This window comes from Anser brachyrhynchus, assembly GCF_964034855.1.
Source record: "Anser brachyrhynchus genome assembly, chromosome: 2".
Lineage (NCBI taxonomy): Eukaryota > Metazoa > Chordata > Aves > Anseriformes > Anatidae > Anser > Anser brachyrhynchus.
The window spans coordinates 61124531-61143242 of NC_137695.1; the positions used below are offsets into that span (position 1 = coordinate 61124531).

At 38.3% G+C, this 18712-nt stretch overlaps 1 protein-coding gene across 6 annotated transcripts in view; it reads right to left on the reverse strand.

Annotated features, from left to right (window-relative positions):
- The window catches only part of CDK13 (cyclin dependent kinase 13), a 52067-nt gene that overhangs the window by 19420 nt on the left and 13935 nt on the right, over nucleotides 1–18712 (reverse strand). For all 6 annotated transcript variants that reach the window (XM_080580276.1, XM_080580275.1, XM_080580272.1 and 3 more), the window contains exons 3-6: nucleotides 16634–16804; nucleotides 16225–16364; nucleotides 11165–11335; nucleotides 1540–1729 (exon numbers count right to left, since the gene is read on the reverse strand). In XM_080580276.1, coding sequence (XP_080436402.1) covers nucleotides 1540–1729; nucleotides 11165–11335; nucleotides 16225–16364; nucleotides 16634–16804 — 672 coding nt within the window. The remainder of the gene's footprint in view (nucleotides 1–1539; nucleotides 1730–11164; nucleotides 11336–16224; nucleotides 16365–16633; nucleotides 16805–18712) is intronic.

The window sequence follows — 18712 nt, forward strand, 5'->3', positions numbered from 1 at the left end:
AAAATACTGTTCATCTTGAAGCTGAGAGAGCACAGCACAACAAAAAGCTCTTCCTCTACTTGTACTGCTCCAATGTCAGGTTATACCTCAGCTTCTGAGCTCCCAAAGCTGCACCATGACAGCAACATCACTGGATCAACAGCCAAGCAAGACTAGGTGAATGGACAAGGTGAGTGATGTGAAGGCATGTGTAAGGTAAGTATCTTTATCAGAATCTGGCAAGGCTGTGGTGGGATCCAGAGCTGAGAAAAGTCTAGCACTAATTTAAGCAAGAAAAGGAGGAAAAAACGGAAAATTCAATTTGGAGAAACCTGGGATAAAACTAGGACCCTACCAAATGAGACCTCTGATGTTTTTTGCCCAGTTTTCCATCTCCACCAGTGGCATGAACAGATTTTTACACAGAATGTGTGAGCCACTTTGAGGCTCACCTTCCCTGTACTCAGCCACCAGCAATAATCACCGAGTTAGAGATCCCTGTCTATTCCCCTCAGTAGGTTTTAATGATCCTGTCCACGAATCTGTCTCATCCCTTTCCGAGTCTCCTAACACTACCCTGAAAAACTCCTGGGTAAACATTCCAGAAGCTGACTACCTGCTCTGTAAAGATACTCTCTTATCTGCCATAAGCCTCTCTCTTGCTAGTTTCTACAGTTGTTCCCTGGTTTTAGTACATTGGATGTGATGAACAGGAGTTCTGTATTACAGTTATCTGCTAGCTTCATAATTTTTCACACTCCAACCATACGTCCCCTTCAAAATGAAAAGTGACAGTTTTTATAATCCGTCTCCTTCCACTCTCTGACCAATCTTAGCTGTCCTTCTCTGTGTGTTCTGTACTTCTACCTTGTCTGCTTTGAGATACAGGTATAAGAATTCAAGATAGAGAAGCAAAAGGTTTACACAGTAACAGTGATGTATCTTGCTCTCAATAGCCTTCCTAACTGTAAATTGCAGTTCTTCTGATTTATACTGAACAAAAGCATATTTATTAACATGGCTTATAATCGCAAGTGGTTAAAAAAAGAAACAAATTCTTCTCTCCATTTGATTACAGCAGTAACTGCAAACCAAAACATGTTTGAAAATGCCTGATCGAGTATCATTTTAAAGCATTATCCTAACTAACAAGGACCTCCTGCCACAAAGAACCAGTCTATCCACACTTCATTTTGAAATGAGATGGTAAAATACACAAACACTTATTTCCTAAAATTCTATTTTAATGTATTTTTATTTCCTAAAATTCTATTTTATAGTATTTGAACTTAGATAATTTCCCCCCATACTCTGACCTAGCAGATTCAAGTTTTAATCCTGATATTTTGAGACAGGTAAGTTTAAAAAACAACTGCAGGATCCAGCGTTAAGCAGTAACATTACCAGATAAGTTTTTTACAATTGATTTTAAAGAAGCTAGGCAATCTATATAATAAAATATTGGCTAACAGCTTAAAACAGGTGAACTATAAAGATTACAAAAAGATTTAAACATGATCTTGAATACAGGTTTTTACATACTCAAAGCAATATCCATACCTATTATTTAGTAGAATATTTGAACATTTGATATCTCTGTGCAAAAAGTTCTTCTTATGGCAATAGGCCAAACCCTCCATCAGCTGTCTCATAAATGACTTTATATGATTTTCATTAAAATGAACCAAACCAGATTCCAGCAGTCCCATCAAGTCATGGTCCATATATTCAAACACCAGGTAAAATGCACCTAGGAAAATAAGGGGGAGGGGGTAAAGGAAACAGAAAAACAGATTTATCAGCAGTCAAAAACATTCTTGCTCCCTGCTTTTGAAAGTCGGGAGTATTTTTCACACAATTCTTTACATTTTTTGAAATATTTTTAGCTGCACCTCATTTCCCATCATAACAATGAAATACAGTGCAGTAAAATATTTTCATAACATTGCTTTTTCATGTAAGCAATAATTCTAATCACCAAATGTTTGTGAAAGCAAATGTAATTCTACAACACAATGCTCTTAGACAGACATTTACCCTCCCTATAGCTCTCCATCAAAACCACCATTTTGTTTAAATAAAGTTTAACTGGGTTAGTATTCCCTATAATTTTTGTGGAGAAATCTAGAAGCACAAAATATATACAGCATGAGTTCATCTGTCATGATTCTTGGGCTTATTTTTAAGCTTTCAGCATGGAATTGGGTCAGAAGTAAGCCTGTCTTTCTTAGACTAGAAGTACCTACAAGAAAAGACAAAATGAGAAAGAACTAAGCTATTAGCAACAGCAGCTCTACAAAGATGAAGTTCATATCGCAAGTTGCCACATGCGTACATTAAGCATTACAGAATCTGGCCTTATCTCGCATTAGCCCGTCTTACTCCATAACAAACATATTAAAACCAAGGGCCTTTGATATATGTAGGTATTCTTAAAGAAGAAAAGTGCTAAGTACATCTGAGGCAGCAATAACCAACCCCCAGCACAATGCACTTGGTTTAGTACCAAATTCTTCTCCTCCTTCTTAACTCTGGGGCAGAGACAATGCAGACCCAGCAGAGCACTGGTTGCAATGCAGAAACCATATTTAAGGTTTTCTTAACTTTCATCTAACTTCCACTTAACTTCCGCTTCCATTTTCAGAAACCTCCCCAAAAGATTTCAAAGCCACCACTCTGAAGAACAAAAAGCTTCTGCCCAACAAGAGCTCATTACAGGCTCTAGTTCCAAAGCAAGAAGTTTCAATTTGGAAGATAGTAAAAGTCTTGAAGCAAACACGGCAAGTCAGCTTGCTAAAAACATTTATGTGCAGTCAAATTTTAGCAAACTGATGTACTTTCTTGCATAGTAGCTAAAAAGGGAAGAAAAAGTGCTAGATCACCAACTTTAAACTACATCTGATATTTAGTACTTCAACAGGAAAAAATGAGTACTCACACAGCAAGCGTTTAACTTGAGACAAAGATCAGTGAAGAGCAGCTAAACTACAGACCACTGCCTAAGACACTCAGGGCTCACAGTTTTTAAACCACCTCTTTTTGTCCAGTTGTATGTTGTATGGAGGAAGCAAAATACTGGTCATAAAACAGCCATCCATATGCTCAGAGGAGCTAGAGCAGAAGGTAAGCCAACTAGGTACAACCCAATCCCAGCACTTCAAGAAAAGGAATGAAATATGTGTTAAGCCATATGGAACCAGAAGTTTGCAGAGTTTCAATATCTGCATAAACAAGCTCACCAGGGCAGTTCACCAGTTCAGCACAGTGTAAGCACAGAGGCTCCAAATCTTGGTCGTTGAAAGCAAGACAGCTAGCAACCTGGCATTAGGTCAGCCTCACTGACAGCTGCTGAAGGATGAAGCAGGGAAGGTTTTAAAATCCCTTGAAACAAAGCACCTGATACTAATGCAGCAGTGCCAGAATAATCTAGACATGCCCTTCAGAGGATGTCAGCTCAACAAAACTGAATGCCAATGATGCTGGTATCTCCTCATTCCGGAATACAAATGAAAGTTAACCCTGTCATGGCAGCAGGCTACATGACAAGGACAAAGACTGGGAAGGGTCAGAGGGGTTTCAGACCTGTTCAGTCACCTGAACCCAGTCTCCTCTTTTATATGCAAAGCAGGCTCCATGCCTTGAACAATTTCCTGCTGTCTACTAGCTCCCAGGGTTTTTCACCGCTATTTATGAGTGGCAAACAAAATTGGTACCCTCATGAAAGAAGGAAAGCTTACAATGGAGACGATTCATAAAAAAAAAAAAAAAAGTAGTACCTGGAAGATGACATCCAGGTATTTGTATTCTCTGCAGCTCTCATTAATAACCGTACACTAGAACAGTATGAGGGAAAAATATAAAAAAAGTTCCTCCCATATCAGAGCAAGGGCAAATGCACAGATCCATTATTCCTGTGCATTACTATCTACCTATTAAACAATGTTAGGGTTTGAAAACTGCCAAAGCTTAACCTTCTTGATTGGTTATGAGAAACCATTAAAAATAGGATACTAGCCTTGGCAGTCTAGCTATCACAAATCTGATTCTCAGTATTATTCAAACTTATTTTTTTAGAAGAGATCATAGTTGCAAGAAGGTTACTAAGCAAACTGAAGTGAAATTTCTGCTATTTTATTTCTAGACAAGTGCGGTGCCATTTTCTGAGAAGAGGTCAGTAGTCACCAAAACCAATTGCTTTATTCTGCTTGATCATTTCAAATCTCCATGCGTTTTCAGGTGGTCTGATCCTTTGTAATAGGAAAAGAAACTATCAATATTCAGGAAGAAGGAGTGAACTGTGCATAGGCAAAAGTCTGCTTATTACAGCATAGTATAATAAGCATATTACAGTATACTTAATTTGAGTTTACAGCAGCCTTTAGTTTAACTGCAACAAGCACCATATAAAATGCCACAAGGACTTATTCCTCAAAAAGGAAAACAGCAGACAGAAGAATCATTCTTTCCTTTATGAGGCCATGATGTTCGATAGCTTGGAGGTTATGTCTTAATATGACTCTGTTTCATGCTAACTTTGCCCAATATCCACATTTCTGGAAGCAATGTCATAAAAGCACCTAACGCTTTGTTTCAATAGTGTATGCAATTCAAATGAACCCACAGTTACTTATTTGGCTTTAACATTACTCTTTTTATTGCTATATGTTAAAGACCTGCACTCCCTGATAAATAGAGTACCTGTGGGGCAGCAGGCAGCCTACAGTCCATTTCCACGTGCTGCAAGAGAGCACCGAAAGGGATGTTGTGTCTTTGCCCACTTTCCTTTGCTAATACATGCAGCTGATCTCCATTCCTTCATCTACCAAGATAATAGGAATCCTTATTGTTGACAGAGCAGCAGCTAGAGCAGCTGAAGAGTAAGAATATTGCCTACTTCTGAATATGGGATAACAGATAGCAGCCTAATCTATTAAGGAAGTACAGAATAAATAAAGGAGATTCGTGGATGGAAACAACTCTAGCCTTACTCCTTTTGTCTGCATTTAGAAAAACTCATCCTTTAGACCACTTCGTTAGTTAAGATGGATAAGGGTCAGAAAGTGAGATACTGGTTTAGAATAACTGAAGGATTAACACCTCTCCTTTTCCTGTTCATACAGTCATGAATCTCTAAAAGTAATACAGTTTTCTCAATCAAAACACTAAATGAGCTGGACTATATATAATGCTGTAGAGCTATGCATACAGCATGGTAAGTCTACAAAATATGACAAAATCTATTATATATAAAGCATTTTCTGATGGGCCAAACAACCTCAAAAAACATACTTTGCACTTGTAAATCTGTTTTCAGACTGCCATCAACTCAAAACAAATCTGAGAAAGCAGGACATCAAGTTACGCATCTGTTTCCAAACCAAGATACAAGTGCTTAGAGCAAAAGATGAAGGGGGATAATACAAAAACCTAAAAAGATTACATTTGGAAAATATTAGCTTACAAGCTGTTATTTCACGGGGAAAGTGTTTGGGGTTCTTCAAAATGTCTGATTAAAAACAGATCAGAAGAACTGAGAGACCAGAGATGCCTTATTATGTGATAATCTTAACTCAATCCTTGTATATATGCATTACAGGAGTACCCTGAAAAATAAGAATGCTTTGTAAAGGGAGCCCTGCCTCATTCCATGAGTGGTGCATACAGTGCTGAGCTGTTGAACAGATTTTCATTTCACTAGTAAGCCTCCTCAGCTTCTTCTCTGCTTTACATAGATATTTTTTGCTTGATTGATTAGAGATAATTGGATTGTATTTACTCTTCCATTTCTTTAATGCTCTTCCTCCAGGACTCATGATATACTGTATTCCAAGATGGTTTTAAACACACAATTGTATAAAGCGAAGCTTGAAAATTAAAGAAGAAATCATCCAACAATTCCTTGAAGTTACAGCGCTTTTAGAAAAACAGACATGCATCTTTTCTTTCTACTTGGGTCATAAAAACCTATTTACTAATACTAATTTGAGAAATACCAAAGATGTCTGTGAATTAATCATCTTAAGACTAAAGAAAGCATCACTGCCATATTTGTTTTTCCATGTAGGTATCACAAGACAGAACAAGTCTTTCTGCTTAAGACAGTCTAATAAAACCAGAACTTTTCTGCTGAAGACTAATTAATTCCAAACCAGAGTTCAGTACAGCTCACAGAAATAGAAAGGATCACTCAGGCAGTCACACTACTCTGATAAGTTACCGGTAGTGTGAAGACTTTGGGTAAAAAGTTTCTATCAGCTATTTCAGGAGCAGCAAGGCAAGCTATAGATCATTAGAGGTTTCTGAATTTGAAATTGGTTTGTTTTTGTAAGCATTGGGTATAACAGCCTAAGCTCCAACAAGCTGCTTTGCAGGCAGGAGGATCAGAGAGGAGGCAGCAGGATAACTGGAATTTGAGACTGCTTGAGCTGGAAGCGAAACAAGCATGGGAACAGAGGAATTTTGACACCTAAATACCCTTTTACACCAATATACATGCAGAAATACAGTGACAACTCCTCAAAACAGAGAGGATACAAACTCCTGAATTCACCAGAGATGTTCTCCATCTTGCAAGCTGACCATGACCCATCAGCAACTAAAGAAAAAGCAGCCCTTGGTGTCTTGCCCAACAACAAATGCCTAGAGGAAGAACCATTCTTTCTTCCACAGATGTCTCTCTTTTTGCATTGTAATACTAAAAGAAAGTTCCCACAGCTGGGTCAGCATTCATCTAATTTCACTCACCAACAAGAAAACAACATATCTACTTAGATCTGCACTTTAGCAGCATCTCTTCAGTCATTCACTCAACCATAAGAGCAACGCAAAACCAAAATGCAGTGTTTTTGTCTTTTAACCCTTCTGAACGACTCCAGGCAGTATGTATTCACTGAGTTTTCCATTTCCTAGCAGACTTCCCAGGAAGCCCAGTTCAAACTAGGTACAACAGGAGTAGAGAAAATCCTGTAGTCAAGCACTCCGATGACTGACTGCATGATTGCTGTCACGGACTCCTTCCAAACAGCAAGCTTTCAGACAAAGTACTCCTTGATGGCTACGAGAAAGTAACTAGCTAGTCATATAACAAAGTACCACAGACTTGGAGTCCTTTTGATAAGTGCAGGACAGTACTGTTGGGATAGATACTGACTTCAGGCCTAAAAGGGTCCATTGTTTTTTGTACTGCAAATTCAAAATTGAACCTTGCTAAAATAGCTTAGATTTCAGAATGCATTATAGAAACAGCCACACGCAGTTCAAACACTCAAAAAACCCCAAACAAATAAGCTCCAGTGTTACATACATTTTTGATCAGAGTCTTCCATGCAAAATTATGTTTTCCCTTGGGTTAGCAAGTGAAAACTGCCTCTTCCAGTTAAGAGGAAGACAAGCCAGTCTGCATGTGTCAATGTGGTTTTACATTCAGAATAACAACAGGTAGGGCAGGCACTCTGTGTTTAGTTAAAAAAAAAAGATTGTGGCAGTTCCAAAACTAGACTGATCAAATGCAAACAGCTCACAGCTGATAAACAGGCAACTAAGCATTAGAGGACCACCTCAGGTGCACAAAGAAAACAGAGAGAGAGACCTAAGAAATTCCAGTCATATGAATGACAGGCTAATCAAGAGAACACAAACCAGAGCTGACAAGCCCAGGGTAAGAAAGGCCTTTTCCTCTTGCCAACTTTGACAAAATGGTTCAAATAGTTTGTCATAGGACTATGAATAAATATACTTAACAAATAGTTATTTTAATCAAACATTGCTTTCTTCAATCACTATTGCATAGGTAACATAACACAAACTCTCAGACAAAAAAAATAATGAGAGGACAAAGAGCTTCTGCAAATTACAATCCTGCTCCAAACCCAGCTACAAAATGACATGAACTGAAGCTCATGGATATAAACCCCAGTTAATTTGAACTACCATCAAACAAACAGGAAAAGTGAAGGAAGAGTACAGTTGGCAGCAGACTTGGTCACAAGTATCAACGGTATCAGGTTGCTTCTATTACCATGAAAGACTGACACCCACAACTACTCCTGTACTGGCTCACTGTGAGAACATTTTCAATAAGAATAACCAGAGTTCTGTGATTCAGAAAAATATTGAGTGGCATGAAGTGGGTCATTGGTGTTATCAAGCCAAATAAGGCTCTATGTCCTCAGAGAAGCAGAGGAAATTTTAACAGTATGTTCAGCAGATTTTTATTTATGTAATCAACTTAATCAACTGGTACATAGACAAACATACAAGACAGAATACAAACTATGAGTCATGTGTCCCATCCCTGAGCTTATGTGTAAGCTCTGAATGACAGGAAGGGGAAGAAAAGCCTATATTCAGATGAACCACTAGAGAAACATACAGAACAGATACTCCTTCTTACCAAACCCAAGACATGTGTTCTACCCAATAGGATTGTGCCTCAGAATCAAGATGCTACACTAAATCAGTAACACTGTTCTCCAACTTTACCATCAAGCACGTCTCATGCACACTAAAGACTATAAAGGTAAAAAATTCAGATCTTCAGTACAACAGATCCACATATATTCTACATAGCTGTGTATGTTCCCAGTTTATAAACACTACGATGCCATTTGCTGTGCTGCATTTCCATTGATGAAAATACTCTTAACACCTGCAACTCACTGCTCCAATGTGTTACATTTCCTTTTCTCATGGTTGGCCTAGAGAGAATAAAACAAATCCTTTCTATTCAAGCTACTGCTATTGTTGAGTTTACATCCCAAGCTGGTCAGGGTAAAACATAAGATATATTTTTCTTCCACTTTCTTTAGAAGTAAAATACTGTTGAAAATATCACAGAAAGACAGATACTCAAAAGTTAGGAAGACATACATTTTTAAGCGACAAATCATATAACAGCTCAAAGTATCAGGACAAAGTGGTACAAGCCACTGCTGGTTTGCAAACCAATGTTAACATCTTAAAAAGCATCCTTAAAGCACACACTGTATAAAGAGTGCCCGATATTTAATTACTACATATGCTGCATTTCGAATTACTGAAATCCCAATTAAAAAATAAAGAACAAAAAACAAACTTAAGTGAACGAGTAGATGAGTAACAAACAGGTCAGGAGATGACAGGCAACCTTAGACCAAAATTAACTTCACTAACTAGAAGAAAGTGTGTTGGCAGAAACAGTCTCATTCCCTACTTTCATAAATGAGATTTCAGAAGGGTTTTGTAAGAACTATATTCCAAAGCTAAGATACTCATAACACGCACTAAGCATAAGCATGTTCATGAAAGGGCAAAACACTTATTCTACTGTAATTTCTGCTTCAATAAGACATGTTACTACCACTTGCATGTTCACAGTGGTTTACCATGAAAATGACTGAACTTCCCATTTGCTTTCGCTCCCTACGTAGGCTACAGCTTGCCCCAAACTACTCAGCTATAAATCTCCATTTCACAATGAAATACTCATTAGAGAAATACAGACTGCAGGAGCCCAAAAAAATAAACAGCTTCCATCTTTTCAGAGAAAAATCATAATAGCAGTCTTATTGTCATATTAATGCTTTCAAGAGTCTACCAAAAGCTAATTTTATTCTTGTATCTCCAGAGAAGCCCCTTCTCGTGCAATTTTCTGAAAATGTAATTGTTTTAATAAGCTGTTAAACAGGAATGTGAAATTAAATTGAAAGCAATATCAAAAGCACAAATACAGACTTAGACAAAAAAACACATTTGAAATTAATGAGAACAAGTTTGAAATGCACCAAAAATTTTACAACTCAGTCCTAGACATTGCACCAAGCAGAAATGGAGAAAATTAATTAATGAGACTCTAATACTTAAGTCAAGGTTCAATGTGGTCTCATTCACCAAGTAGGTTAGACCTAATTAAAACTCAGTACATTTCACATGGAAAGCCTAAGCTAGCTGTTGCAGAATCAGAGTTCAAAGAGGGTGCTGACCACTGAACCTGCACATATCTAGAGAAACTGTTTTGCTAGATGCTTTCTACTTTTAAATGATAAAAAAAATGACAACACTGTATTTCCTCCAAAGTATGCTACTTTCTAAAGAGACTAGAAAAAGAACTTAATTCCTGTCTTACTCTGTCAACCATCTTCTGACTTATGACAACATCACCTGGTGTTTCTGCTGCCTATGTAGTACATTTATTGTTTTCTACCCACACTGGTGCTAGACATGCTGTATGGAACTCAGGGTGGGAGAACAGGGAAGCAATACAGGTTACACACTCCTAACACCCCTTTCAGCCAGCCCATGCATGGAGATGCCCACAGGGCACAAAAATACCCCCGAATGATAGGTTTATAAGACTTGTAGCTAGAAGAAAATGGCCTCCAAAGACAAAATGACCACTTTTTTCAAACAACTGCTTGGTATCAAAAGTACCACGCAGCAACACTGCACAATTTCCATTGTTTACTTGATTCTCCAGGCTAAGGAGGTTGCAGTAACTCAGACAAGCCAGACTTAGCACTGAAGAAACCAAAATATTAATGTTAATAGCAGAACGGTTACATTATTTACTTTCTTGCAGCTTAACAGGATGTAGCAGAAAAAGTGCTAATTTCAGGAATAATACTTTAACTAAATCGGAACAAATGTACAAGTAGCCATTGTTCCTAGTTAGTCATCTCTTCTTTCAAAGAGTGCAAGCCTTCAATTTAGGCAAAAAACACTTTTATCGTTCTGTCCTTCAACACACATGCCTAACTCTGAAAAAAATGGAATGAAACAAAATCCAAACAAGACTAACACCTAGAGTGAAACATCGCTTCAATGTTGAGCCTTCAATATTCCAAATTGTATGAGAAAACGCTGTGAGGAAAGTAAAAGGCTAAAAAAAACCTCACATATAAGAGCTTCCCATTGTTGCTGGTCTCCTTAATCCATGTGTCACAGTCAAACATCTGTTTCTCAAAACTGGAATTAAGTTTTTTTTTTTTTACTGCACAAAACATTCAAAAAATATTTTTTTTTTTAATCAGCAAAAGGCATAGGTGAGTTAAGTGAAGGACTTCTATCAGTAATTAAGTCACAATCATAACCCCTTCTCAAGTGTCACGATTTCCAACTTTTTTTTTTAAATGAAATTTCAGTTCCAGCATTGCAGCCTACTGCATTAAGAACAGGGTCAGAAAGAGCTACCCTGTGCTAGCATGCATACCTTTATCTTTCTTGAAGTCCAAAGCATCTTCCTTATCTGTCACTATTTCCTTCATGTTGATAATGCTTTGGTGATTAAGCTGTCGAAGAATCTTAATCTCCCGAATAGCTGTAATTGGAAACCCTTCTTTTTCATTATCCAAACGCACTTTCTTTAGTGCCACCATTTCTCCTAAAAGAAAATGCAAATAAAAAATATAAAATTAGCAGTTAATCTATAGGATTTAAAAACCCTTCCCAACTGTTACTATTTCTGAATTGAGACAGTAAACTAAACAGTTAACATTTTGGTGCCTGTATCAGTGCCATGCTGAACAGAAACAAAATTAACCACTGTTGAGAAATAATCACACAGAGAGGCAAAATTATATGTATTAGTTTTCAGCTAACTGTTCTAAGACCTATCTTCCTCCTGTGTACATCTCTTACCTGTGTCCTGATCTTCCACACCTGGTCTACCAATTACCCCCTATGTAACGGTGATTATTAACAGCAGCTTTAGCAACATAAGCCTATGCCTGCTATGGATTTATGAGTACTGCATCACCACAGCTCAGAATGCAGAAGAAAGTTCTTGTCTTTCAGTGAGAAACGTGTTTTACAAAGACCTGAAGAGTTACCACATAATAGTTGTGGTTGGAAGGGACCTCTTAAGATCATCCAATCCACCCCTCCTGATCCAGCAGGGTCAGCTGGAACTGGCTGCCCAGGGTTTTACTACCAACTGTTCTTCTTAGGTACAAGCTGTCTGTAAATATATTTACACCCACAGCTTTTCAGTGCAAGCACTGAAAGTCAAAAGAATTCAAACGTTTATGTTATTTTAATACAGTACTTGCAGAAGTGTAAGCAACTCTTCCTCTACGTGTCTCCCATACATCCCTAAGAAAAAAAAAAAACATCCTTGCCTCAGAACTCCCCAAACCCCTCCTTCAGACTTGGAAGGATGCAGTTTGCTGATGTACAGTCATACAGATAAAATATGCTGAAAAACAGCTACAGATAGGTAATCTTCCTCTCAAGCGGTTATGTATATATTCACATTCCAAGCAACACTAAACAACACTGCTCATAAAACTCCAGAACAGAGAAGGTTATCAGAGATACTGGTTGAACAACCCTTTAAGAGAACTGCTCTCTCAAGAGCTTAATCAGAAAGGACGAACAAAGATTGATGCATACCATGGGAATCGGGGTGTTCTACAAGGAGGCCACCAACAGCAGTGCACAGTCACAACCTCCTTTGCTGTCTTGTAACTTAAGTAGGAATTAGGCTCCGAAACAGTCCCTTATGTTTTAACCAATCCACCAAGTGAAGTAAAAAGCTTTCCTGAATACTTTGGTTTTTGTTGACAAAAAGAGTGTGCCTCACATGTTGAAGAACAAATACAAAATACAAGAGCAAAGTTTCAGAAATGAGTTGCTAAGTCAAAAAAAAAAGTGCAAACTGATTCCTCACCTCAGCAGGTTTCTGACAACAAAGTGGTCCCCCCTAAAATAAGGGAACCCTGCTATTACACTTACTGAAAAAGTGACTACCTCTGGAAAACTTCATCAGAAACGAAGGAGGAAAGAGTTGGCCATCGGTTCTAATCACCCATCCAGATGACGTGAACTGGTGAAGATCCCATTGAGGAATGATTGTTGAGAGAGGAAAAGACTTGCCAAGCTATTCAGCTATTTTGTTCTGAGATGGCAGAGTAGCAAACATTCTTCATTCGTTAGCAAGTTCAGGGAGAAGATGGCCACCAAAATGGAGCAAATAAAGGTCTCTTAGTCCTCTTTAGCTATAGCTTCAAGGGATAGGAGCAGATAATCAAGCAACATACCTCATGTATGTAAAGTTTAAGGTTGTCTGGGAAGAAAGGAAGACATTTGGGACTGAAAGGCACAGCCTATGCCAGCACCCAAAAACCCTCCAAAGGCAAAGGCAAAAAGATTACCACTGGCATACTGGGACGTGCTGTACAGATTAGCATGGGCACAAGAGACATAGAAGACACACCCTGACTGGAAGGGTGGGCACAGAGGGGCCTCTGAGGTGCTTCTTCAAATAGCAGGAGGCACGGCACTGAGGAACTCTGGCCACCAGGAGAGCACAGTACCTTTATCAAAAACTTCTCTTGCTATCAGAAGGACTAAGATACCAGTAGCAGCAGAAGCACTTGGGACTCAGGAGGAGATAACTTGGAGAAGGAAATGTATGTTATGAAAAACACCTACCAGGATGTTTTCCTCTAAATGCAATGCCTCTGATGACACATTTTCCCTCAAAGTAAAGATCTTATCACGTAGACTGATTCTTGGTGGGCATACGATGCAGAACCACAACTGAGGAATTTTGTAACTCCATGGCAGTCAGGAGAATATAAACTCCAGTACTGATAAAGTAAGAACCCTATAACCCAGGCTCCTGATCATATCTTTACCAATACACCAGCAAAGTTGTTAAGTCCTGAGGCAGCACTGAGAAATAACAATTTTGTTCAAATTCTCATGCATGTATCTGGAGAGAAATACTACAGTTTAAGATATAAGGCAGACAACTAAAGAGTTCTACTACTTATCAGTATACTTTCTACAAACAGAAGCGTCACTGTTACGTTTACAGTGAGAAGAAATTTCCCTCATTTATTTTATTGCAGGATGGCCTGGATGAAGCTAGATTCTGCAAAATAGCAGATGTATGATCTAGCCATGATTGAGGATATCTAAAAAATGTATGCCGGCTCAACCATTTGGGGTTCTTGGGGAAGCTTACTGACAACACAGCTATCTATGTTAGCTCTAAAAAGGGCTTATTCTGCACCACTGTGCATAGCACACATGCAATATGTAATGTTCCAGTATGACTCAAGACAAATTCAGCTGGAAATTAACACAGAAGCAATAGAACAGGATTCATCAGGGCTAATAATTTGTGACATCTCTAGAGGAAGCTAAGGTAGACACATGGACATGGCGATGTGAACATTCAGGTTCACACTGTGGTGGTCCCAATAAAGAATTAATGGAGAGGGCTCACAGACTATAAGCATGCATAGTCAAGCTCTTCCCTTATGCAAGTGATGGAAAATAGATATTACTATTGGAACTCAAGAGGCTCAGATGTTATCTACAAACTCCTAATAGATTTATGGACTTTACGGCAATCCATCAGACAGCAAAATTACAGCAAGTTGCCCCATAAACTGGATGTGAGAAGAACTAGGGCTGTGATAAGGAAGAAGGAAGGAAGTAGATCCCAATGTTGTAGCTTTTGTCTCTAAGCATCTTACTAATGCAGCAAGACCTGTTCTTAAACCTCATAAGGTATTGACTCTCAGATCATACCAAAAAGATGAGATGGTGTAGCAAACAGTAAGGGAAGCAGTAATAACACAGGATCTAATGAAATCTTTGTATCTTTTGAATTTCTATAAAAGAATCATTGTGCAATTTTCTAGGCACCATGAAGCTCTGTTCCAGAAAAGACAACAATGCAGGTACTGGAGATCACTGTAACATCAGAAGCTGCAAAATTAGAGTAAACAGACTCTAACCTTTATTCATTTTGAGCGAAGTAGTTGTGCAAGGAGCAAGTGCTGCAAGCACAGAACACATTCAAATGCTTTGATAAAATTCATCAGTAGCTGTTACAGCCTAAGGGGCAGGACAGATGCCATTGTAGAGAAGTGCAAATTCTCCTTTGCTAGCATTTGAAATATCCAGACCATGGATCCAAACACACTCCATTCTCAAAAGCCATGTGAGAATAGCTTTTTTTTTTTTTTTAACGTGTGGCATCAGCTTTGGACTGGTCTCCAAAAGAACAGCTTTGCCCACTCTCTTCAACATACTTGGTTTGAAAGCCCACTGCAGAGCCTGTTAAAATGTAGCTAAAGGCCGTGATGTCACTCCTTACACAGGATTTCAATTCAAGGCTGGGTGGAAAGGTGGAACGTTTGCTGGAATTATACAGACCCATTCAATACAGAAAGCAACAAATTCTACTAGAGGTAAAGAAATGACTGCCACACACACACAACCTGAAGCTGCCAAAGAGGCCGATATGGTTATGATGGGATTAGAAATTTAGCTGTGCAAAGAACAGGACAGCAGAAAGAAGCTCCTAACAATGATTTGCAATGGCTCCAAAGGAAGGAAGTAAAAAAGTAAGATCTGTGACAGCTCAGCTTAAAAACTAAAGTTTGCAAACTCAGACAAGCACAGGTGAAGAATGGAAAAGAAAGTGTAATTACATTGCTCATTCTTCTGGAGACCAGAAGGAACTGAGGCTGGTATATGATCCTATGTGCTTCAGTTACTGAAGTAGAAAATTATACCCTATTCAAGGCATGTACAATTAAGCCAGAAGGGCAAGCAGTCAGAGAGAACTACTAATTGAACACAAAACTAGCAAGGTATAGCACATGTGAGGAAATAAATTTCACTGCATTATCTACTTAGAAGTGGTGACAACATTCCTGCATATCATAATGGTGACTGCTTATTTGAGCATTAGTTTTACACGATATTTGTAAGTTACGTTCCTGCAAGAAAAATACCTGATATGCAACACTTCAGGCCGGCATGGCACAGAGATACCTTCTCTTCCTACTGCCAGCTAGTGATGATCAGTGTACAAAGAAGGAAAACAGCTAAATCTTCTGCATAGTTCCTTTCACCCTTGCAGCCTTTTTATAAACTTCGTTATTCTGTACCACCCTGTCTAGGGTGCCGTTTTGTGTCCCCTGAGTATTTACCCTCTTGTCTTTACTTCTTCAATCGTGTACAGAGCATCAAAGCTCTAGAAATAACACATGGAAATTAATACCCCTCAGCTTATGCTTTCAACCACAACTTTACAGATGAATGACTTTCCAAGGCAGAAAAAGATTGACTTTTTATTCAGTTTTTAATTTAGACAAAAGCTAGATTGAAAACAAAATATATAATGCAACTAAAAATTTTCAAACCACTGGGGGGGGCGAATACCAGATTTTATTTAATTATAAAAACAAAACCCCCAAACCCCACTGACTTCGAAGTGCAATATTACATTTATTTTTTTGAACCTACCTGTGTCTTTATCTCTGGCTTTGTAAACTTGCCCGTAAGTGCCTTCACCAATAATACCAATGATATCAAATTTATCCACACAGCGCTTTCCCCAGTCTATTTCTTTTTCTTTTGTTTCACCATGTCGTGGTCCACATATTCTAGAAAACAGTAAGAATCTCTAAGAATACAGGTGATATGTCTAAGGATTATTTTAACTGTGAAAAAAATCAATAGTAAATATTCCTGAGACATTACTAGACAACCCTTACTACTACTATGGCAATAAACCATGTAGCTTGATTCAAGCCTCAGTAGTATCACGGAAGTCATTACAAAGTAGAAATGGTTTTAATAGAATACATTTTTAAGAAACTTATCACTTCTGTTTCCATTATAGACTTTAATATAAAAACTGTAATAAACATACTTTGGTCTTCTCTTGCTGTGTAACTGAACTGCTGGTTTCTTTTCTTCAGGACTTTTGGCTAACTCTGCTCCTCCAGGCAACTCAGGTGGAAGTGGCAAGTCTGCAAGCAGGTGGCGAAGTTTCTTCTCTGCTTCTTTAACTGTCTTCACTGAAAGATTCTCTCGTAGGTTACTAAAAAAAAGGCACAGTTCTGCTACTATGTTGAACACAGTACAATGATATTAAAATAAAGAAAACCTACCGGATTTCTTAAAGTGTGTTCTAGGCTGTTAACGCATCAACATTTAAAATCTGTGCTTTTAGAATTTGCAGGAATTAGATTTGTACTTTACAAATGGCTTGCAAACAGCTGGCTGATGCACAACTGACTACCAAAATGCTAAAGAAAATGAAATCAGATGTTCAGACTTCACATTCCTGATGAAAGCTGAAGTTGGATGACACAGCAAGCCTTAACAGCAAGAACAACAAGCCCATCTGGGTTCCAGGCCAGACTTCTGCCATGTGATCTTTTTTCCTTTTCCCCAAGCCTCTTAGAAGCTCAGGTGCTGCCAAGTATCAACAGCGGTAAAATCTGTACTCTGACTTCTCATATAAAAGAGCAGATTATCCTAATCCAATTCACTACAACATTACTCTCCAGAGATAACTAGTTTCACGGTTACAATTACTGCAGGGCATTATGAGGCATCCATACCATGCCATTTACAGATTCCAATCTCATACATTTGCTGAAACACTCCAGATTCAACATGTTCTTACTGATCAGCATGCAAATGAAGTGGGAAAAAAATCAAGTGGAAAACTGACTAAATGTTTTTCTGGTTTACTGATGTCTTTAAAAAACAAACAAATCGAACAGGGAACACATCCTGAGAGTCAATCTCTGTCTTGAGGAGAATCCCCCAAACACACAGCAAGGTATTCCTACATCAGTTACTATAAGCAATAATTCTAGAAATGCTCTTTCCGTTCTAACGGGAAATTTTTGAGCATTCCCTACGATCTGCAGGATTATTCTTTTTTTTAAGTTGTGTGCCTGTTTTTATCAGAACTTCCTTTAGTTTAGCTACATTTTGCTGTTACAGTATATACCATAACTTTACACCCATGACCCTCTCTGTATGTTTTGTAATTACATTAACTGTTTTCTGAAATTTAAAGAGAGAATGCTACCTCAAACTTTGCCACTGTGTTAATAAACCTTTTTGTCATGCTCTGAGGGTGTATTTTCCAAGGTAGCTGCATTTGCCAAATCACAGTATTCTACTGTCAGCATCCCTCTCTGGGAACCTGTTCTGGAGGAGAGGTTTTCCTACAACTTCATATCTACCTCGTCTCATAGGTAAAGTAGAGACTTCTGTAAATAGAAAGATCTTACTACCTCCCATCATGGAGAATGAGCATGCTCTTTCTTACATTAATTGCAATTACTGAGCTTTATATATATTTAAATAAAGCATACCAGTATTTTGCTGATGTCTATGCTTTGCCATGAAAACAAAACCCTTGAGTGTCTCCTACCAGTGCCTGAATTAAAAGAGGTATCTGAAGGAAGCTCATGCTGTCCTCATCACAAATATAACGGTCAGCATGCTATAAGCCACCTTGAGCAGAGCAAGTAATTTTCAGGGTCAAGAAAAATTCTTATTTTTGAAGTTCAAATATTTGCATTTCTCTCACAAATTCTGCCCTCAAACTTTCAGTATTAGTGGGAGTACAACGTGTGAGAGGTTCTGAAACATTTTTAAAAGCCATACATGAAAACAGGGGCAGCCAAGAGCTGCCTTCTTTTCAGGTCTGTTAAATTACACACTGTTGACCACTGGAACAGTTTTCCCTTTCAGCTATCCTCGACAGTGGTTTCACAACACTGCTGTTCCTTTAGGTAGCTCATTTGTGGTTTTATCAGATTCCTACTGAACTTCACAACTGACACTACATTAAGTTCTGCAGAGTATCAAGCTTGCTTTGTTGGCAAAATTTCCCCATAGTAACTGAGTCTAAGGCAAACACCTTGGCCCTTCTTCCTCCCAGAAATCGTAGATCATTTTCTTTGACGACATAAGGTTCGTCATG